At 33.7% G+C, this 21,889-nt stretch overlaps 3 protein-coding genes across 5 annotated transcripts in view; all 3 read left to right on the top strand.

The window, feature by feature from the left end:
* Positions 1-2,284: 2,284 nt before the first annotated feature.
* The window catches only part of LOC114332427 (actin, cytoplasmic A3a), a 30,074-nt gene continuing 10,469 nt past the window's right edge, over positions 2,285-21,889 (top strand). The window contains exons 1-2 of one of the 2 annotated variants that reach the window (XM_050650372.1): positions 2,285-2,332; positions 6,043-6,071. The gene's annotated coding sequence lies outside the window, so the exon portion shown is untranslated. The remainder of the gene's footprint in view (positions 2,333-6,042; positions 6,072-21,889) is intronic. The other variant, XM_050650373.1, reaches the window with a different exon arrangement.
* The window catches only part of LOC114332426 (actin-5C), a 60,754-nt gene continuing 41,150 nt past the window's right edge, over positions 2,286-21,889 (top strand). Inside the window, exons 1-2 of one of the 2 annotated variants that reach the window (XM_050650369.1) lie at positions 2,286-2,332; positions 6,043-6,071. The gene's annotated coding sequence lies outside the window, so the exon portion shown is untranslated. The remainder of the gene's footprint in view (positions 2,333-6,042; positions 6,072-21,889) is intronic. The other variant, XM_050650370.1, reaches the window with a different exon arrangement.
* LOC126885484 (uncharacterized) lies at positions 6,266-10,141 on the top strand. The gene has a single exon (XM_050652059.1). It carries the CDS (start codon positions 6,266-6,268, stop codon positions 10,139-10,141), a length of 3,876 nt encoding a protein of 1,291 aa, XP_050508016.1.

Here is a 21,889-nt window from a genome sequence, read left to right as displayed (position 1 = left end):
AATAAAGCAAAAATCAGTATCATTCAATCAATCGATGAAGCAAGATGGAAAAAATTGAGTTGTTCAGAGGTCCGAACGCAGTCAGAAAAATTAAGCAGTTAAATGTAGATGATATACTTATTGATCAATGGATGACAAACACAAAAGTTACCTGCTACATCTTTTATGTCAGCGGAGTACCAGCATCATTTGTACTCTTATCGAAACGTGACTTTGATCCACTTGGACAACATGATGTACCAAGAGTATTAGAATACGTATACACTTTACCTAATCATCGGAGAAGAGGATATGCATGCAAACTTATACATCACATAAAGAAAAATAATGAATTCACTGCGTTCTGCTCCAACGAAGAATCTGAACGGCTTTTTTTAAAAAGCAAATGTATTAATCACGGCTTAATGAATTATAATGTAATGTTTAGATATCCATAATAAATTTATATAAAATATATCTTGTCTTATTTCTTACACGTTTAATGTACTTGTAAATAATAGATGGTGTAGCTTACAATGACAATACATAAAGATGCATGAAACTGCCATGGTTATTAATCCTATTTTGATATCGCCCAATAGAAATATGGGGTATAATAAAATGAATGAAGAGATAAAGAAATGATAAAAATAAAACTTTTTTCATTTATCCACTCACTTATGCGGTTAAAAAAACCTTAAAAAGGAAAAGGTATCTGCTGTTGCCATGCAACGCAGCAGTAGCACACACATTAAAAAACACATCCATCCTTGTTTGCATACAACAATACACTGATCCATAATATAAGAATCAATTTATAAATAATCACATAAAGCATATGATAGAGTGCCAAAGAGGCCTTATACATAACATGGTGTTAAAACAGACATCTTAACGTAATTTGTCATTCAAAATCCTGTAATTTGAGGTGTCATACGATGAGATTCGACATATCAGGCAAATAATAAACGATAATATGTCAAAAGGGCGTTATACATGACATGGCGTTAAAACAGACACCGCAACGTAATTCGTCATTCAAAATCCTTTAATTTGATGGGTCACACATTGATTTCTGATTATCCGTTCCGAAGATACATGGTACATTGCCATAACGGCCTAAGGGATAACTTGGTTGAGCTGTAAATGCTTATTTATTGTTATTGACGTTAAAACAAAGCCATTAGCATAGAAAAATCTCTTATCGCAGTTTGATCTCTAGCAAATCCTAATTCGCTCAATTTTGCACCAAGTGCCCCGTGCAATATATCATTAGAAAGGTCTTTTCATGTATATTAAGAAAATCACTGACCAAATGTGTTACGGTCATTATTTATGGCTGAAAACAACAAAAAACTACAAATTCTCAATGTACTATATTGACACAAAATGTACTTATATGGTACCAAAAAAGGCCTTATACATGACATGGCGTTAAAACAGACACCGCAACGTAATTCGTCATTCAAAATCCTTTAATTTGATGGGTCACACATTGATTTCTGATTATCCGTTCCGAAGATACATGGTACATTGCCATAACGGCCTAAGGGATAACTTGGTTGAGCTGTAAATGCTTATTTATTGTTATTGACGTTAAAACAAAGCCATTAGCATAGAAAAATCTCTTATCGCAGTTTGATCTCTAGCAAATCCTAATTCGCTCAATTTTGCACCAAGTGCCCCGTGCAATATATCATTAGAAAGGTCTTTTCATGTATATTAAGAAAATCACTGACCAAGTGTGTTACGGTCATTATTTATGGCTGAAAACGACAAAAAACTACAAATTCTCAATGTACTATATTGACACAAAATGTACTTATATGGTACAAAAAAAGGCCTTATACAGAACATTGTGTTAAAACAGACATCACAACGTAATTCGTCATTCAAAATCCTTTAATTTGATGGGTCATACATTGATTTCTGATTATCCGTTCCAAAGATACAAATATTTGTACAAAATTATGAAAAATCGAATAATTTGAAATATTTACAAAAATATTTTAAGTTGTTTGTTAACATGCCGGGTGTGTATGGTTGATAAGAAAAGAGTGCAGACGTTATTTTTGTTAATATTAACCTCCAAAGATATGACAAGCCACAATGCTAAAAGTCCGGATGTAGTCGGATGAGAACATGTAACCGCAGTTGTTATTTGTGTAAATGTTATCACATATTTTTAAAACTATAAGGTCTTGTTTTTGCAAAACACATTCAAACATTTGATCACGTTCATGCTGTGTGAATTTCGCCTATAAATACTGAAACAGACGAGCATATACCACAGTCGACATCTGACAGTTTCTACAGTATAGTTGCAGTGTTCAGTGGAAAATATTCAATTAAGGTAAGAGATTTTGCTGTTTATTTTACATATGGTTTTTATGAATTTATTGGTTTGCTATTTTTGTTAAATAATTTGGATGTACATGTGTTTCCTTTCATCTATGGGTAATACTGGTTTTAATTCTCTCTTCCCAACTTGTTTGCAGGTCTTCTAGGTATCTATATATATACTTCTCTTAAAATAAAATGTGTGTACTATAGGTGATTTTATTCTTATATTCAATGTGATTTATTATAGTAATTTTATTACTTGTTTTTATCATATCGTAGGATGTATCTGTCGCTAATATTTTTAACTGATTTTACGTTTTATCCCTAAAATAATAATAGCTGTTTATGACTCATTTCTACTGTACTTTTTTCATCTTTTAATATTTCCTTGTTACATAAATAAATGAGGTAGGTTTTTACATTAAGATAATCATATTTTACTATTTAGTTCTTATTTTCTAATACTTTCATGGTCTAGAATCCGCATATGGCCCGGAATCGGTATGCCGATACGGGGGGGCCACTTTCATGCATCAAAATCGCCATGTGGCTCAGAATCGGTATGCCGATACGTGGTCACTTTCATGCACCAGATTCCAGCTCATCATGAGCCAGAAGCGGTAGGCGGATTCCAGCTCATCATGAGCCAGAATCGGTATGCCGATACGGGGGCCACCAAAATAGCCATGTGGTCCCGAATCGGTGGTATGCCGACTCCCGGGCACTCAAGAATAGTAACTTTTTATGATACATTTAGCGCGGTACTCCGTCTTCTTTTAGCACATATTTCTTGTTATCTGCATTAGGATAATAGTATTTTACCGTTTAGTTCTTATTTTCTAATTTGATTTATAAATTTGTTTTATTTCATGTTTTTCAGGCATGTATGATGCAACACCCGTCCGTATATTTCTGAACAATTTTATGATTTATTTCAGTATCTTTTTATGCCGCATTCTACCGTACTTTTGTTTTTCAACAATATACAATGAAGCGTAGCTGTCATTTATATTTTATATACGACCAAGCGTAGCTGGTATTTATTTTTAACAGTGTGATAATAATCGTGTTGCATTTTCTATTTTATGTACGACTCAACTTATTTTTATTTTTAAAAATATATTGACACTCTTTGTAATGCATTGGGTTAGTAAATAAGAGACAATATGAGTCATTTTATTATTTTATTTAAATTTTTTTATGCTAGTACATTATTACAGTTTTTAATTAAAAACTAAATGCCCTAGTCGATTTATTTTAACATTTTTATCCAGAGGTCCAACGACATAATGGTTAAACGATGATGTCTCGTAATCTATGCTTGTGCGCTGTTTAAATTGTCGGTCAGAGCGTTCAACACTCTTACGATGTTTTTTCTCAGTTTTCCGAACATTTTCACAGGGGCTTCGACGCATGTTTGAGTTATTTTTAAACAAAGGTTTTATGATCTTATTAAATTTATCCGGGAATGCTTGATGTCTCAAATATCCTCGGGAATCTCTATGAACACCTGTGACTTCTAATATTTTTTTTATAGTTTAGGCTATCATTTGGTGTAAAGTCTTGAGGATACATATAAAATTATAACAGTATATAGCCCACAAGTAGCCTTGTACTTGCTATCGTTAATCAGTATATTCTTAGGAGCAAATTTGATTTCCATATCACCCATTAGCCATTTATCAGTTTTCCAAACATAGTGTGGACCATAAGCTCTATCAAGGTCTGGTGAATGATGCCAATATTTTTGAAGGTGTTCATCTTCTTCTTCATCTGTGCTTTCTTCATCCTTCTGGCGCATATTTCTCAAACGATTGTTTTGGTGTCCGCTGGTCTCTTCATGCTTCTCTGTCTGATGTGAAGTTTTCAGATAATTGTTTAGTTCTCCAAGAGGTTCAGTACTAGGTGTTAAAACTGTTTTGAGTTGTTGTTCACGTTGCGTTATTATTTTGAGTGAATTATACTTTTTCTAATAACTTAGCAAGCTGCTTGACACGATGTTCACCGTTAATTTTCTTGTATCTGAATGCCGTTTCTCTAGTTAACACCTTTATCTATATCCGCTGACTTGCATCTGACATATAGCTAACATGCATCTGGCATACATCTGACTTGCATCTGACTAACATCTGACTTGCATCTGACTTGGCGCTAACCGTTAAATTATCGCTGTATAACCTCAGACATAACGCTGAATCATAGTTTACTTCATGCAGTAATCACGTGACACAGAACGTCACAGTAACTAACAGAACGTGACAGTAACTAACAGAGCGTTACGTGAATGACGTAAATCACGTGACAGTACTCAACAGAACGTGACAGAACGTGACAGAACGTGACAGAACGTGACGTAAAATAACGTGACAGAACGTGTCAGCACCTAACTCTCTCTATCTCTCTCTCTCTCTCTTTCTCTGCTATCACACTTTCTTTGCGCTCAACAACCTTTTTGCTACAAGCATCAATGACGTACTTCCTATTAACAAGTGATATATTGTTTGTAACAATATAACCTAATTCTTTAATTATTTGTTTTATAGCTAAGTAGGTCATTGTCAATAACTGAGTTGTATATAAAAAACAATTACTTCAAAAATTTATTTATTTTTTCCTAAGTATCTTTGCTACAGTAATAAAAATATTTTTTCGTATTTCCAGCAGACCTGCAGGAGCCTCTTTAAAATAGGCAGTCGTCGATTTGCTTTTCTGAAAATCATAATAAATATTCTACATTTTTATGTCTTCGCCGCTTTTACACATAACATTCCTTTTTTCATCGTAAATTCTATTTGATGAGGTAGATGATGTTTTGTAATTGCATCTGTTGGGTCGTATACTAGTTCGTATGTTCATTCCAGAAATGAGGCGTAATTACAATTCCATTTGAGTAGAACTTTGCACCTACTACCACCTCTGTCTTATCCCATACTGGCTGGCAACTTCATGAAATATTAAACTAGCCGGTAAACACACGCCTGCGTAGCTGGCTCGAATAAATTCTTGCTCGTTACATGTCTTAATCAAGTTTAACTGAATGTGCTGTTTCATACTGGAGCAACTGCTGTGCCTGCTTTGACGGTTATTCGAAGAATGAAAACTTATTGTGTTATCGAGTGTGTTAGTGATGAAAGTGGCGGGAGTTTTCTCGCCGAAATGTTATGCAAATCTAACTGAACAGTTTTCAATGTCGTGTTTATTCATCATATCTCGATATATGTATATCGGTTCTCTTCATACATTTTCCACATCTTTCGCTAAGTAGCTGACATCTATCATAATTATGTTGCCCATTTTTCAAATATTTTCGTAACTAGACCAGGAAGAAGAATTATATGAAACCCACTTTCAATTCCTAACCATGAATCCTTCTTGTGATAGAATGATGAAGAATTAACTATGAATGAGTCGACTTATAATTTTATGTGCCTGCTCCAATCTAATCATCACAAAGTATCTTTTACTTTCTGGTAATATTTGTTCTAAGTTGGCCGTACTGCTTCTTTTTATGTTGGTAGTACTGATACTTCCTTGAAAAATTAACCAAGTTTAATAAATGTCTTAAATGCAGCATTTTTACATTGATTCTTATGGAAGAACAAGCACAAATTCACACATTTCAGGGGCCTTCTGAGCATAACATAATACCATTTAGTTTTCCGTCCGACTAGAAGTATATTTAATACCTTACATTACGGCATTTTCTTCATTCTGTTTCAGATATTCCTAGCGTTCAGACGTGTGCTCTGGTGAGTTTTATATAGTTCAGAAGTGTGCTTTGGTGAGTGATATATTTTAAAAAATTTTTGATTTTTTGAAAATTTGTGGTTTTTATCACAATTTGTAGTTTTTTTTTTTCTGAAAATTTATTTTTGAGTTTTTTTGTTAATTCTCTAGTTTTACGAAAATTTTACATTTTAATTTAGCTTTGAATTTGCTTAAAATGTCTTTAATTGCTGATTTAATTGTTAAAATCGCATCCATCTTGGGATTAATCCCAAACAATTATAATGATGAAAAGATACGAGAAGGCCTCATGAAATGTAATAAGGCAATCAAAAATATCAGGGACTCTATGAGATATGCTAAGACAATGGGGGAGAAACAGCATTTGGAAGCCCAGATGCGGCAAGTGAAAACGCTACGAAATCAGTTAAAGGTCGAACAAAAGAAGGGGGCGGGACTGACACCTACAAAGGAGACTGCAAAGCATAGGGTACAATGGGATGACTCTTTATCTGCGTTCAACTCACGAATTCGGACTGGGGTCATCTCAAACCTTAAACACAAGGACCCTGGCAGTTTTCTAGTGGATTGCAAAGCCCTGTTCAAGCGGCGAATTCAGAACGCACTAAAGAAAGAGGCGGCCGTTAAGGTGAATATAGCATTTGGTGGAGAATTCGAGATTGCTCAAGGCGATAAGATGATCAATGAAACGAAGTACTTTACTACTTCAAACTCAGCCATATATCGGGACACGAATCTTGATGAATGGTTCGAGAAAAAAGTAGTGGAGCCCATCAGCCGAGACTTGGAAGAATTCCAAGAACGTGATTCCGGATGGGCTCTAAAGGCAGTTGTTAACCTGGGGGTGAATATAAACAAATTTACACCGCAACTTGGCTCCTCCTACATTGAACTTCCTCCTCAGATTAAGAGAAAAAAAGCATGCGTAAATGTCAAAAATGATGATGAGGCATGCTTTGCATGGGCAATTGTATCGGCGTTATATCCTGCTACCAAAGATGCTCAAAGAGTTTTCAAATATCCACACTATTCTGATGTATTGAAATTAAAAGGTATTCAGTTTCCAATGACCATCAAACAAATTCCTAACTTTGAAAAACAAAACAATATATCCATTAACGCATATAATTTGAAAAAGGAGAAGAAGAACTATACGACCCTCCCAATCTTGCTAACAAAGAACAGAAAGGATAAACATATAAATCTTCTTCTGATTCAAGATAATTATGACGAGCCGCCTACTCAGTACCATTACGTTTGGATTAAAAATTTATCCCGCCTCCTTTCCAAGCAGCTTAGCACCGAAGATGGAACAAAATATTTCTGTGATGCCTGCCTGCATTACTTTCGATCACAGGAACAGTTAAATGCTCATAAGACATGCTGCAAAGGTCGATCAGATGTTATCTGTGATAGGTGCTTACAACCGTTTTCATCATCAAAACAGCTTGAAGCGCACACCACCGATTGCGTAAGAATTAATGAAACAGCCATCAAACTGCCAGACGAGAGTAGAAAAATGCTAAGATTTAAGAATTATAGGAATAAGATTAAAGCCCCCTTCGCCGTATATGCAGATCTCGAAAGTGCATTGAAACGTACGGGAGATCCTAAGAAGTATCAGGAACATATTCCTGTAGCAGTTGGGTATTTCTTCAAATGCTCATATGATGATACTCTCTCTTTTTATAACTCTTATCGAGGAAAGGACTGCATGAAATGGTTTGCAGATGAACTTAATCAGCTTGCTGAGAATGTATCTACAGTGTTTATGTGCCCCTATGATATAAATATGACATCTCAGCAGGAAAGAGATTTTCATGCTGCCACTCATTGTCATATCTGCGAGCAGCGCTTCTCCCCCAGTGATAAGAAAGTCCGAGACCACGATCACATGATTCCTGAACATAACTACAGAGGGGCGGCCCACGAAGGGTGTAACATTAATTACAAAGATGCTCACACTATCCCAGTGATATTTCATAACCTTAGCGGGTATGACGCGCACTTCATTGTTAACGATATTGCTACGCATATCAAAGGTCCAGTAGATCTTCTTCCTATTACTAAGGAGAAATATATCTCTTTTACGAAACATATCGATCATGCTCGAATTAAATTCCGTTTTATCGATAGTTTTCGATTTATGGCTTCTTCTCTCGATAAGCTCTCTTCGTATTTGACAGAATATCCTAATCTCAACTCTCAATTTTTATCACTATCTGAGGAGAATTTCAATCTTCTAACTAAGAAAGGTATTATGCCATATGATTATATCGATTCATTCCAAAAATTCAATGAAACATGTCTACCGCCCCAGGAAGCATTTTACAATAAACTTGAGGATAAACCATGTCCTCGTCGGCATTATCGTAGAGCTCAAGATGTCTGGTCTTCATTCTCCTGCTCCAATCTCGGGGATTATATCGATTTATACATGAAAACGGATATTCTCCTTCTTGCGGACGTCTTTGAGCAATTTCGATCCAGTTGTCTTAAAACATATAATCTTGACCCAGCTCATTACTTTACTCTTCCCGGCTTCACATGGGATGCAATGCTTAAGCATACAAAACAGGAACTGGAGCTTTTAACAGATCCAGATATGTTTTTGTTTGTGGAGCGTGGTATTCGTGGTGGTTTGAGTCAAGTATGCTCGAAACGTCGCGTCCACGCTAATAACAAGTATATGGAATCTTACGATCCATCAAAGCCCGACTCCTATCTCATGTATTTCGACGTTAATAATCAATATGGCTGGGCAATGTCGCAATTCCTTCCGTATGGAGGGTTCGAGTGGGTTGATGCTAACATCGATGTTCTGTCCACACCTGACGATGCTTCTGAAGGGTACTTCCTCGAGGTCGATCTGGAGTACCCCCAACATATTCACGATCGTCATAAGGATCTTCCGTTTTGCCCCCAATCATTGAACCCTAAAACTATGCTTCCTCCTAAACGACCGCGAGAGCAAACCAAATTAATGGCTACCCTTCATGATAAAGAAAGATACGTAATTCATTACAGAACTTTGAAGCAAGCGCTAGCACACGGATTGGTGCTCAAAAAGATTCACCGAGTCCTAAAATTTAAGCAGAGTCCTTGGTTAAAATCATACATTGACTTGAATACAAATCTCCGAAAGGCAGCGAAAAATGAATTTGAGAAAAATCTCTTCAAGCTGATGAACAACGCTGTGTTCGGCAAGACCATGGAGAATGTGCGCAAGCGCGTTGACATTAAATTGCTTACTGAATGGGAGGGTCGTTACGGAGCAGAAGCTAGAATAAGTAGTCCCCTATTTAAGAATGCTACTATTTTTAATGAAAACTTGGTAGCTGTCGAGATGCATAGAGCGGAAATATGGTTGGATAAACCAATATACGTGGGCATGAGTATATTGGATTTGGCTAAAACCACGATCTATGATTTTCACTATGGGTATTTAGATAGAAGGTTTGGTGAGAACTTTACGACCTGCTATACAGATACCGATTGTGAGATCGTAGAGATACGGGAAAAAGATCCCTATGAAGCTGTGAAAACAGACTGCCACAAGTATTTCGATACATCTGACTATCCTAAAGACAATATGTATGGCATCCCCCAGGTTAATAAAAAAGTACTTGGACTGATGAAGGATGAGAATAATGGATGCATTATGACAGACTACATAGGGCTCAGATCTAAATTATATACAACAAAAGTAGCTATCACAGATAATGATATAATGAAACTGAGGGGAAAGTTAATAGATCAGGAGTATGAGGACGATGAGATTGAAATACTTATTAAAAATTATGGTGTGACAAAGAAGGCGAAGGGGGTTAAAAAATCTGTTGTAAAGACTAAAATTACCTTCGAAGACTATGTCGAGTGTTTGGATACCTTTACAACTAAGACAGCCTCGCAGAATCTTATACGCTCTGATAAACACCACGTATATACAATTACACAAAGCAAGATTGCTCTTAGTCCCACTGACGATAAACGATATCACCTTCCGGAGTCTTATGATACGCTACCGTGGGGACACTATCTAGTTGATAATCTTAAGATGGATGTTGATTAGATTTAACACAAATCAGGATTACAATAAGCCAGCCATATTTTATCATTTATCCTTGATGATCTGATTGCCTTTAAGATTGATGTTGATTGAATATAGTCATTTTTTAAACTTTATTACAACCACAATATACATCTGAATCAAACAATTTTTTTATTATATTCCTCTTATCATCCTTTAATATCACTCATTATTTTAATGTCATTAAATATTATTTAGTTGATTGAATATAGTCATTTATCAAACTTTATTATTACAGCTAACATAATGCTATATATATCTGAAGCAGGCCCTTTTATTATATTCCTTTGCTCAGCCTTTCCTACATTCATCGTTTTTATATAATATGATAATTGTACTAGATCATAGTTATGCATCTCAAAATTAAGTAAAATTATTAAGATTAGCACATATAAAAAAAAGATGTTTAGTTATGACCACTAAAAAGATATCTGATATGGACCAAAATAACTGGCAAATTAATGAGCCGTTCTGGTTAACTCTAGAACCGTTGCTCGTGTAGCCTCCAAGTTAAGACGATCGATAACTTAATGGTCTTCTTTTTCCCCGATTTAGTTTTAAGTCTTCGATAGCCTGTCACAAAACAGGAGTCGGAAAAATACCTAGTTTTAAGATTAGATAACCTAGAGCTACCGCATTTACCCTCAATAATTCATTTTGAATACTATAGTATCTAATGAATTAGAATTAACACCAAAGTTTCGATGTTTTAACATTAATATGAATAAAAGATGTCCAACAGATCAATAAAAAGATGTCTACTAAACCAAGTTAGATAATAATGTGCTTATCTTAGTATGTAAGTTAAGTATATGGCTATCATTAAATATATTGTCATATAATGTAAAATAATTCATTCCTACTAACCATCAACTCTACTAACATGGCGGTCGATGTAGTCGTACCTTCACGTTGGTGACTGCTGTTAAGAACATATTTTTGTTTTTTTTTTTTTTAACAAATTTATGTTCGACCGAATTGACTACTTTTCATTCATTGCATGCTAACATCATTTTTATATGTCAAATCTTATCATGTAGCACCTCAAATTACAGGATTTAGAATGTCAAATTACGTTGTGATGTCTGTTTTAACACCATGTCATGTATAACGCCCTTTTGACACATTATCGTTTATTATTTGCCTGATATGTCGAATCTCATCGTATGACACCTCAAATTACAGGATTTTGAATGACAAATTACGTTAAGATGTCTGTTTTAACACCATGTTATGTATAAGGCCTCTTTGGCACTCTATCATATGCTTTATGTGATTATTTATAAATTGATTCTTATATTATGGATCAGTGTATTGTTGTATGCAAACAAGGATGGATGTGTTTTTTAATGTGTGTGCTACTGCTGCGTTGCATGGCAACAGCAGATACCTTTTCCTTTTTAAGGTTTTTTTAACCGCATAAGTGAGTGGATAAATGAAAAAAGTTTTATTTTTATCATTTCTTTATCTCTTCATTCATTTTATTATACCCCATATTTCTATTGGGCGATATCAAAATAGGATTAATAACCATGGCAGTTTCATGCATCTTTATGTATTGTCATTGTAAGCTACACCATCTATTATTTACAAGTACATTAAACGTGTAAGAAATAAGACAAGATATATTTTATATAAATTTATTATGGATATCTAAACATTACATTATAATTCATTAAGCCGTGATTAATACATTTGCTTTTTAAAAAAAGCCGTTCAGATTCTTCGTTGGAGCAGAACGCAGTGAATTCATTATTTTTCTTTATGTGATGTATAAGTTTGCATGCATATCCTCTTCTCCGATGATTAGGTAAAGTGTATACGTATTCTAATACTCTTGGTACATCATGTTGTCCAAGTGGATCAAAGTCACGTTTCGATAAGAGTACAAATGATGCTGGTACTCCGCTGACATAAAAGATGTAGCAGGTAACTTTTGTGTTTGTCATCCATTGATCAATAAGTATATCATCTACATTTAACTGCTTAATTTTTCTGACTGCGTTCGGACCTCTGAACAACTCAATTTTTTCCATCTTGCTTCATCGATTGATTGAATGATACTGATTTTTGCTTTATTCATTCTATCATGTATCTGTGAATTTTGAAGGAGTGGGGGAACGTCATAGTATTCTATCGCGTATCTGTGAATTTTCCATGAGTGGGGGAACGTCATAGTATTCTACACCGAAGGTTTATATATCATATAAACGTTGTATACATTATTATGTTCCGTTTACGGAAGGATTAGAGTTAATAATAAACATAAAAACTAGATGGCAAATGTAGTCTCCTATATATTGAATAGACGATTATTTAACTATAAAAGTAAAATACCAACCTACATAATATTACCCTCCTTGCCGTAGATAAAATACAGTATGCGAATCGCAATACCATTTTTTTTTTTTGTTTGGTGATTTTCATGATACTACCCAACTTTCCGTAGAAAAGACTTGTACATGAGATGTTTGCTGGTTTGGCCACAGCGTATGAATGGTATATGTTCATTGTAGGAATGTATGATTGGAGGGAGATCGAGGATGTTTGTTGGTCATACTGTAAGTATGGTATACGTTGTTCTAGATGGCTTGGGCATAGTTACATGTTGCAGCCGACAGGTGGCGATTTGTATGACGAGATTATCAACTGTGATAGGATGTTTGATGGATTGGTCATACTGTAAGTATGGTATACGTTCTTCTAGATGGCTTGGGCATAGTTACATGCTGCAGCCGACAGGTGGTGATTTGTATGACGAGATTATCAACTGTGATAGGATGTTTGATGATTTGGTCATACTGTAAGAATGGTATACGTTCTTCTAGATGGCTTGGGCATAGTTACATGTTGCAGCCGACAGGTGGCATGATTAGGCGAAGAACTGTAATAGACGTGGAATCCCCATTAAGTTGACAGGTCAAAATATCTCCAATAGCAACAAATATATCACCGTTTTGGCAATGTTGCCATGTTTCTCCTTTCCTTCAACGTCTGTTGCGTTAAAATCAATAGCAACGAAGATATAGTGCTGTTTTGTCATTGCTGACATCTTTGTTTTTATGTTAACATATTCAATATCCCCTCTTTTTCCAACAAGACCTTATTCACAAAAATTGAACTAATAGACACGAAGATACGATATAGTGCCGTTTTGGCAATGTCTTTGCGTTTGTTTTTCATGTTAACATATTCCTTGAACCTTCCACTTTCCAACAAGACCTCATACACGATGATCGAGCTAGTAGAAACGAAGATACGATATAGTGCCGTTTTGGCTATGCCGCCATCTTTGTTTTTTTTTTTTGTGTTAACGTATTCGTCACCCCCTCCCCTTTCCGGTGATACCTCACACGTCACGATCTGACGAGCAGTCGCGCCTCCACCACAAAAAGCGTCAAAAATGACCAGAATGGACCTTAAAATTTCTTATGGAGATTTACATGTAAAAAAGCGTCAAATTGCGCTAGAACTGTTGCTGCCCCTTTACTGACCAATTATACTATACTACCTCCGTAACATTGAAACCGTTCATTTTAGAAGGATTATGCATTGGACCTTTTTTATTTCAAATTTAATGTAGAACATTTTTGTATAAAGGGTTGTTCATGCTAAACCGCATAGTTTTAAAAATATTGATGAAAAACGCAAAAAACTACGAATTTACCGATTTCTAGGTACTTAAAACTATTGCTTTTCACAATCATTTCACCATCCAAAGATACCATTTTATTTTAACTATTTAGAATGGGAAATAAGCCACAATATTATTAAAAAATGATTTTTATTAACGTTTCGACGCCCAAATCGGGTGCCGTTGTCAAAATACAAAATACTATTAATATAAACAAAAATGTTGTTGCTTAGTAAAAAAATTCTTCTAATAATTTATTTAATTTGACTCATTTATATCGGCAATTCAGATACATATGATACATTTTAAAGTAGAAGACTTTAAAATGATATTGCCAATATTTATGAGTTGCGTTCCTGGGACGACTTTACTGAAAGATAGTTCATTCGATTACATGAAATCAACCCCAACTCAAGAATATCCGTCACAAAAAAAAAAAAAAAAAAAAAATCATAGCATGTGATCTGTCTTTAAAAAGACAACCACATGCAACGGTGACATTAAAATTCTCGCGTTAGAGATCTCATAGTAAATCACGAGGGAAAACCAGGAAAAACCTCGTGATACTATCCCGACATCGTAAGTATTTGGTCTTACATTTAATTTACTCTCAAAATTAATACCAAATTCTGACTTTACTATAATTTTGTTTAAATTATAAATAATATCAATAATACATGGGTATATAAGTAATACTAAAATATAAAATATGTACTAACTCGACTATTGACTTACTAATTGTGGTATTTTCTTTCTATTGACTTCCTCTTTCAGTATGGGTATCCACATCCTACTGCATTCCACCGAGGAATTTGCGACACAATTGGTTTCGTTTAGCATAATTAGAGCCGCTTCTTTGATTTTTCTCTTTTTACTATCTGTTTCTTTCAGGACTATACTTGAATCTCTCCACTGAACTCTATGTTCATTATCCCATGCGTGTTGACATATTTGAGATCTATCAAATTCTCTATTTTTAATATAAGATTGATGTTCACTTATTCTAACGTTTAATGGTCTTGATGTTTCACCTATATAAAACTGTTCGCATTCACAAGGTATTTTATAAATACAATTCTTTGTCCTTTCTTGTTCATTGTTAGGTTTAGTTTTAGATAGAATAGATCTCAATGTGTTGGTTGTTTTGAATGTTGTTGAAATGTTGAATTTATTTCCTATTGTTTTAAGTTTCTCGGATAGTCCTTTTATGTATGGTATTGATATTTTCCTCGTATTATTTCTTGTGAATGTTGTAGGATCCCGTTCTATGTTGTTCTGTTCCATTCGATCCAATCTTGACAATTCCTTATTTATAAACGATAAAGGATAATCATTTTTTAATAAAACAGATGTTAAGAATTGTTTTTCTTCTAAAAAGGAATTTTCGTTAGAACAATTAATTTTGGCTCTATCATATAAGGATTTTATGATTCCCTTTTTAACGTTGATGTTGTGATTTGATTTATAATTGAGATATCTGTTGGTATGTGTTGGTTTTCTATACACTTGAGTCTCATATCCAGTATCCTTCTTTAAGACTAAAACATCGAGGAAAGGCAGGGTGTTATTATATTCCTTTTCCATTGTAAATTTTATTGTCTCTTCTTGATCGTTTATAATATTCAGGAATGTATCCAACAATTCTGATCTATGAGGCCATATTGAAAACACATCATCTACATATCTCCACCATACAGTGGGTTTTAAATTTTGTTTAGAAATGATATTAGTTTCGAAATCCTCCATAAATATATTAGCCAATAATGGAGATAAAGAGGAGCCCATTGCTAGACCAAAATTTTGTTTATAAAATTCATTATTTAGTTGAAAATAGGTATTATTAGTACATAATGTCAATAACTCCATTATAGCTGATACATTTAGTTTTGTCCTAGTTGTAAATGTATCATCATTCTCTAATTTCGTTTTGATTATGTTTAAAGTTTTATCTAATGGCACATTTGTAAATAAACTGTTTATGTCAAAACTTACTAAAATATTATTTGGATTAAACTCAATAGTTGATAATTTGTTTACAAAATGTTTTGTATTTTTTATAAATGTGTCATCATTATTAGCAAATGGTTTTATAATGTTTAATAAAAATTTTGATAGTTCACTACAAGGAGAACTGATGGTACTACAAATGGGTCTAAGTGGTATGTTCGCTTTATGAATTTTCGGTACTCCATAAAAATGTGGTGACTTACTGTAATGAGGTGTAATTAATTTTCTTTGATAGTATGTTAGATCATTTTTAAATTTGAATAAAGTTCTATAGATTTTGTTTTCCAGTGTTTTCGTTGGATCCTTCGTTAATTTGGTATAAGGTCCATTTGTAATTAGATCTGTAATTTTGTCCTCGTATTGTATTTTATCCATTATTACAGTTGCATTTCCTTTATCCGCTGGTAGGATCGTTATGGAGTCATCATTTTTTAAAGTTTTTAAAGCTTTAATTTCCTCTTTACTGATGTTCTGTTCAATTTGATTTGTCTTTTCCAATTCAAGTTTACATAGTACCCTATACTGTTCTTTTTCATGAGTTGGTAAACACTGTGATTTTATTTGTAGTAGCTCCATTTTTAAATGAACATTCCAAATACTCTGTTCTTGTCCTACTAAGTTTTAAACCTTTTTCCTCCAGAGCTTGTCTCCACTGTTCCAGTTTTTGTTCTAGGTCTCTTTCACTATTTCCTACTAACACGACATCATCAGCATACATTAAGCACCATGGAATGTTACCCTGTAGTTTCGCTGTTATCTGGTCCAAAACTAATGAGAATAAATACGGACTAACGGAATGGGACGTTTCGATGCCGCCGGTTCATCGCCGGCCGTTTCGATGCCGCCGGTTCATCGCCAGTCCATTTCATCTCCGTCATATCTCGCATTTCCTAGAATTCCTAATTAATACTAAAAATAACTAATAATTGTAACTGTCGAAAATTCGGAAATATATCAGATAGCGATTAACTGACTGGCGATGAATCGGCCGGCATCGGCATCGAACTGGCGGCATCGAAACGGCGGCGATGAAACGTCCTAGACCCCGGACTAAGCACAGAGCCTTGGTGCAATCCTACTTTCACTTGAAATTTATTAGTCTCTCCCACACCTGTCCTAACACTAGTCGTTACTCCCTCATACATATCCCTCACAATCTTTACATATTCACTAGGGACTCCTTTCTTATTGAGTACCCACCACAGAATCTCTCGAGGAACTCTATCATATGCTTTCTCAAGATCAATGGATACCATATGAGCGTTTGTTTCTTTACTCCTGTATTTTTCCATCGACTGCCTTATAATGAAAATTGCATCTGTTGTTGACCTACCCTGCATAAAGCCAAATTGATTCTCGGATATTTCGGTCTCTTCAAGTATCCGTCTATCAATTACTCTTTCCCATATTTTCATGGTGTGGCTAAGCAGTTTTATAGCCCTGTAGTTTGTACATTGTTGTATATCTCCCTTGTTTTTGTAAACAGGTACCAGTATACTGCTTCTCCATTCGTCTGGCATTTGTCCAACTTCCATAATTCTATTCTCTGTGGAATTTAAATATAATATATTAGTCTGGGCTGATTATCGGAGAATAGGCCATTTTTGGGAAAATTTATTTACCAGCAATTTTATTGCTGGAATCTAATTATAAGATCCTATATATTAATAATATAGGTATGCAATGTCCTCAGATAGTGTGCTACTTTTTTTATAAACAAAATGGCGCACGAAAATCGTGTTTTTTTCAATTATTGCTCTATAACTCCGAAGATTTTAACTTTACAAAAAAAAACACCCAAATAAAAATTCACCGTGATTGAATTCTGCATAGATACGTGTTTTTCCCGATCTGCTCCGACGAAAATTTTCTTTGGAAAATGCGGGTTTTCCCAACAAAATTTTTAATTTTCAAATAAAGTTTTAGATAAGTAATTATCTACCAATAATTAAATAATTTGGTGACTTAAAAGCCTTCTTGGTTTAAATTATAGTTCCAGAAGCTGGTGAAAATTGAACGAATATTTTAGCAACAATTCAATTGTTAATTAATAATTTACGGTCGCAATAATAACCAAAATAATTATGATACACTGATCAAACTTTGAAATCTTATAAAGATGAGATGGCTATTTAACATTTTCTCGACAAAATATAAATTTTTAATTTTTTTGCATAATCTTTAAATGTTTAAAAAAATAGTTATAAACAAATTAACGTTTCTCAGAAAGTTTTTATTATATAATAATTATATATATTATATTTTTATAATATTTTTATAATTATATAATAATATCGATTATAAGTTTAATGGTTATATTTTAATTAAAGATTATAAATATATTTTTTTGTAATTAACACGCGCGAAAGTAGAATAATACAGTACTGTAGCTAAAATTTTCACTCGGAGCGACGACCGGCGGCCGCGCGACGTACACTTTTAATAAATAATGTATGCTGCGTGTCAGTCGCTTCGAGTGAACATTTTAGCTCCGACTCTGTATCAGGCCTACTTTTGCGCTAAAAATTACAAAAAAAAAGTATTTTTTACCTTTGATTAAAATATAACCATTGCACTAATTTTTGACATTCTTTGTGAGTAATTAGATTGTACTATTGACTCACTTTTAAGCTTTGAAACAATTAAAACAAATTATAAACAACGGAGTAATCGTATATTTACTTTGCTGTTTCATAACTTTTTTGGAAATGGTTGGAAAAATTTTTTAAAGCATTCATTTTCAAGACCTATGAAATACGCATTTTAAGTATTTTTTAGAATTAGAATACAATAAACAATTTCTGAGAAATGTTAATTTGTTTATTCGCGGTGTGCAAGTACTTGGAAGGGATACGTGAAACGATTGTGCGCGAATAGCGGAGAAATATTGCAACTTTCTTAAATAATTCATATTGTCAACTGAAATTGTCAAATTGACGTACATTTCATATCTACTGTCATTGAAGGAGAAAAATTATATGTTGCTCCACAATATTGATGTTATTTGCAATTATTATATAAAGGTAAATTTAATTAATTGTATTTTGCTTGCAGTACTTCATTTTAATAACTAATTCTATTTACTACATACAACTGTTTACGTTTTCATCACATAACCTGAATCTTATTTTTTCTTCTTATTATTTTTTTGGGCTATGGCCTTGACAGTTATCCAGCAACCAGGACTAACGTAATTGGTCAATACAATTAAAAGTGCGAAAAAAAGTGCAGAGCGCAGAAATAGGTGTCGCTTTGCGCAACTTGCACGGTCCCAATAACAATTTTTTTAAACATTTAAAGATTATGCAAAAAAATGAAAAATTTATATTTTGTCGACAAAATATTAAATAGGCATCACACCTTTATAACCTTTCTAAGTTTGATCAATGTCTCATGATTATTTTGGTTGTTATTGCGACTGTAAATTGTTAATTAACAATTGAATTGTTGCTAAAATATTCGTTTCATTTTCACCGGCTTCTGAATTTATAATCTATACCAAGAAAGCTTTTATTTCACTGAGCTATATAATTATTAATAAATAATTACTGGCCCAAAAAAATTATTTGAAAATTCGAGATTTTGTTGGGAAAACCCACATTTTTCGAGAAAAATTTTCATCGGAGCAAATCGGGAAAAACATGCCTCTATGTAGAATTAAATTGGGGTGAATTTTTATTTGAGTATTTTTGGTGTAAAGTTAAAATCTTCGGAGTTATAGAGCAATAATTGAAAAAAATACGATTTGTCGGCGCCATTTTGTTTATAAAAAAAATAGCACACTATCTGCGGACTTTGCATACCTATATTAATAATATATAGGATCTTATAATTCGATTCCAGCAATAAAATTGCTGGTAAATAACCTTTCTTTGTACTTTACTAATTAGACCAGCGTATTATAACTATTTTTTTTTTCAAAATTTAAAGATTATGCAAAAAAAAAGAAAAATTTATATTTTGTCGATAAAATATTAAATAAGCATCTCATCTTTATAATCTTTCTAAGTTTGATCAATGTATCATGATTATTTTGGTTTTTATTGCGATCATAAATTGTTAATTAACAATTGAATTGTTGCTAAAATATTCGTTTAATTTTCACCGGCTTCTGGAATTACAATCTATACCAAGAAAGCTTTGATGTCACTACGTTATTTAATTATTGATTAATAATTACTTACCTTAAACTTTATTTGAAAATTAGAGTTTTTGTTAGGAAAACCCGCATTTTCCGAGGAAAATTTTCGTCGGAGCAAATCGTGAAAAACATATCTCTATGCAGAATTTAATTGCGGTGAATTTTTATTTGGGTGTTTTTGTTGTAAAGTTAAAATCTTCGGAGTTATAGAGCAATAATTGAAAAAAATACGATTTGTCGGCGCCATTTTGTTTATAAAAAAAGTAGCACACTATCTGCGGACTTTGCATACCTATATTATTAATATGGAGGATCTTATAATTCGATTCCAGCAATAAAATTGCTGGTAAATAACTTTTCCATGAATTTTGCTAATTAACCCAGATTACAATTCGAAATTAAAAGTTATTTTTTTGTATTTAGATTTAGTGCAATTCCGTTATCTGTGATGGCAACAACGAAGTGATTCACGAACAATAATTGTCACTCTGAACACAGGTTTACATTGGGAAAAAAAAGTGTACCAGTTTTATATGACGCGAACTGTACCACACTAGTTACTATACACCGTACCACTTTCAAAAACCAGGAATGTCAATTTTTCTTGAATTTTGGCTTTTCTTGCCATATGTTAGCAAAAACTGAGGACTATCGACCGGCCTATCGGTTCAGGACAATAACCAGAAAGGTCAGTCATCTATAATATAAATTTCCTAAGGATTTGTACCTATAGAGGCGATGAACGAGGATTGTCATTGTCCACACGCTACCGAACAAAAACAAGCAAAATGTCAGCAGTTTTTTTAAATTAATAAGTTAATATTATATTAAGATTGTAAAATAAGAATTGCTAGAATTATGCCAAGAATCTCCTAAGTAGTTTTTAGGTATCACAACATCACAAGAATTAAACCTTTATTGGTGTTTATCTCAATATACTTATATAAAATGTGGCATTCCTTGTTTTTCCCCTGTACGGCCTGTACCTACCTAGTCTTCATATATTTGTTACTCTTCTAGTTCTACTCTTGATCTCTTCTGATATTTTCCTTGGTTGAAAAGGTGTACCCCCGTTTGATAAATTCCGGTAATTGCAATTAGATACCTATATTTAAAAGAAATTAAATAAAAGTGTGGTGTGTCTCTTGCTATGAATAAGTAAGATAGGTTTATTTGAATGATAATAATAGTTGGTATATGACGAGACCCAAGACCCAAGACCCAAGACCCAGGTTCAATAGGAAACGATACTAACTGTGGACTGTGGAGTGTGAGTGTGGAGCACCAGACAAAATAATGCACTATGACTTTAAGTAGGTATTGGGAATATCATTCCCTCTCTAATTTGAAATATCATTTGTTTGAACGTAAATTGATAATTTTGAATGAATAAGATAAGCATCTAACAGGTGTTCTGTAAAAACACCTACATAGGTACATAATTGATCCACACAGGGCCGGTTCTAGGGTTTTGAGCTCCCCGGGCAAAACAAGATTTGGCGCCCTTTCATATGAAATATTATATACTACAAATATAAAAAAGGCAAAAATCAAAATTTCATTATAAAGAACTATGTAACAATATATTTAATCAAAAATAGTACAATAGTCAGTTATTGTTTATAGCTGATGCAACATATGGCGTAGCATAACAAACACATTTGAAATTCAAGCAACGAAGGAGCGAGACAAAAGATAAAGATAAATGCACATTGCCAACAAACAGAAAAAATGTATAACGTTGTACATTTACAATACCAAAAAAAGATGTTGATTGTGCGCACTGCAAGCGCACAATCTGCATTCCCAATGACTAAATTGAGGGAGTGGGATCCACATAGCATAAAAAATAAGGAGGATAATATTCTTTGCAGACAGGAGCTTGTACACCTTTATTTCTTCCCTTCATGTTAGAGCCGTTGTCATATCCTTGGCCTCTACAATCATC

The sequence above is a fragment of the Diabrotica virgifera genome, chromosome 5 (assembly GCF_917563875.1).
Source record: "Diabrotica virgifera virgifera chromosome 5, PGI_DIABVI_V3a".
Classification (NCBI taxonomy): Eukaryota; Metazoa; Arthropoda; class Insecta; order Coleoptera; family Chrysomelidae; genus Diabrotica; species Diabrotica virgifera.
The sequence above is the reverse complement of the archived record's forward strand: the minus strand, read 5'-3'. Positions and strand labels throughout refer to the sequence as shown.

Bases quoted from the DNA above. Each gene is read 5' to 3' on its own strand.
- LOC126885484 (XM_050652059.1), top strand. From the start codon at position 6,266: ATGTCTTTAATTGCTGATTTAATTGTTAAAATCGCATCCATCTTGGGA.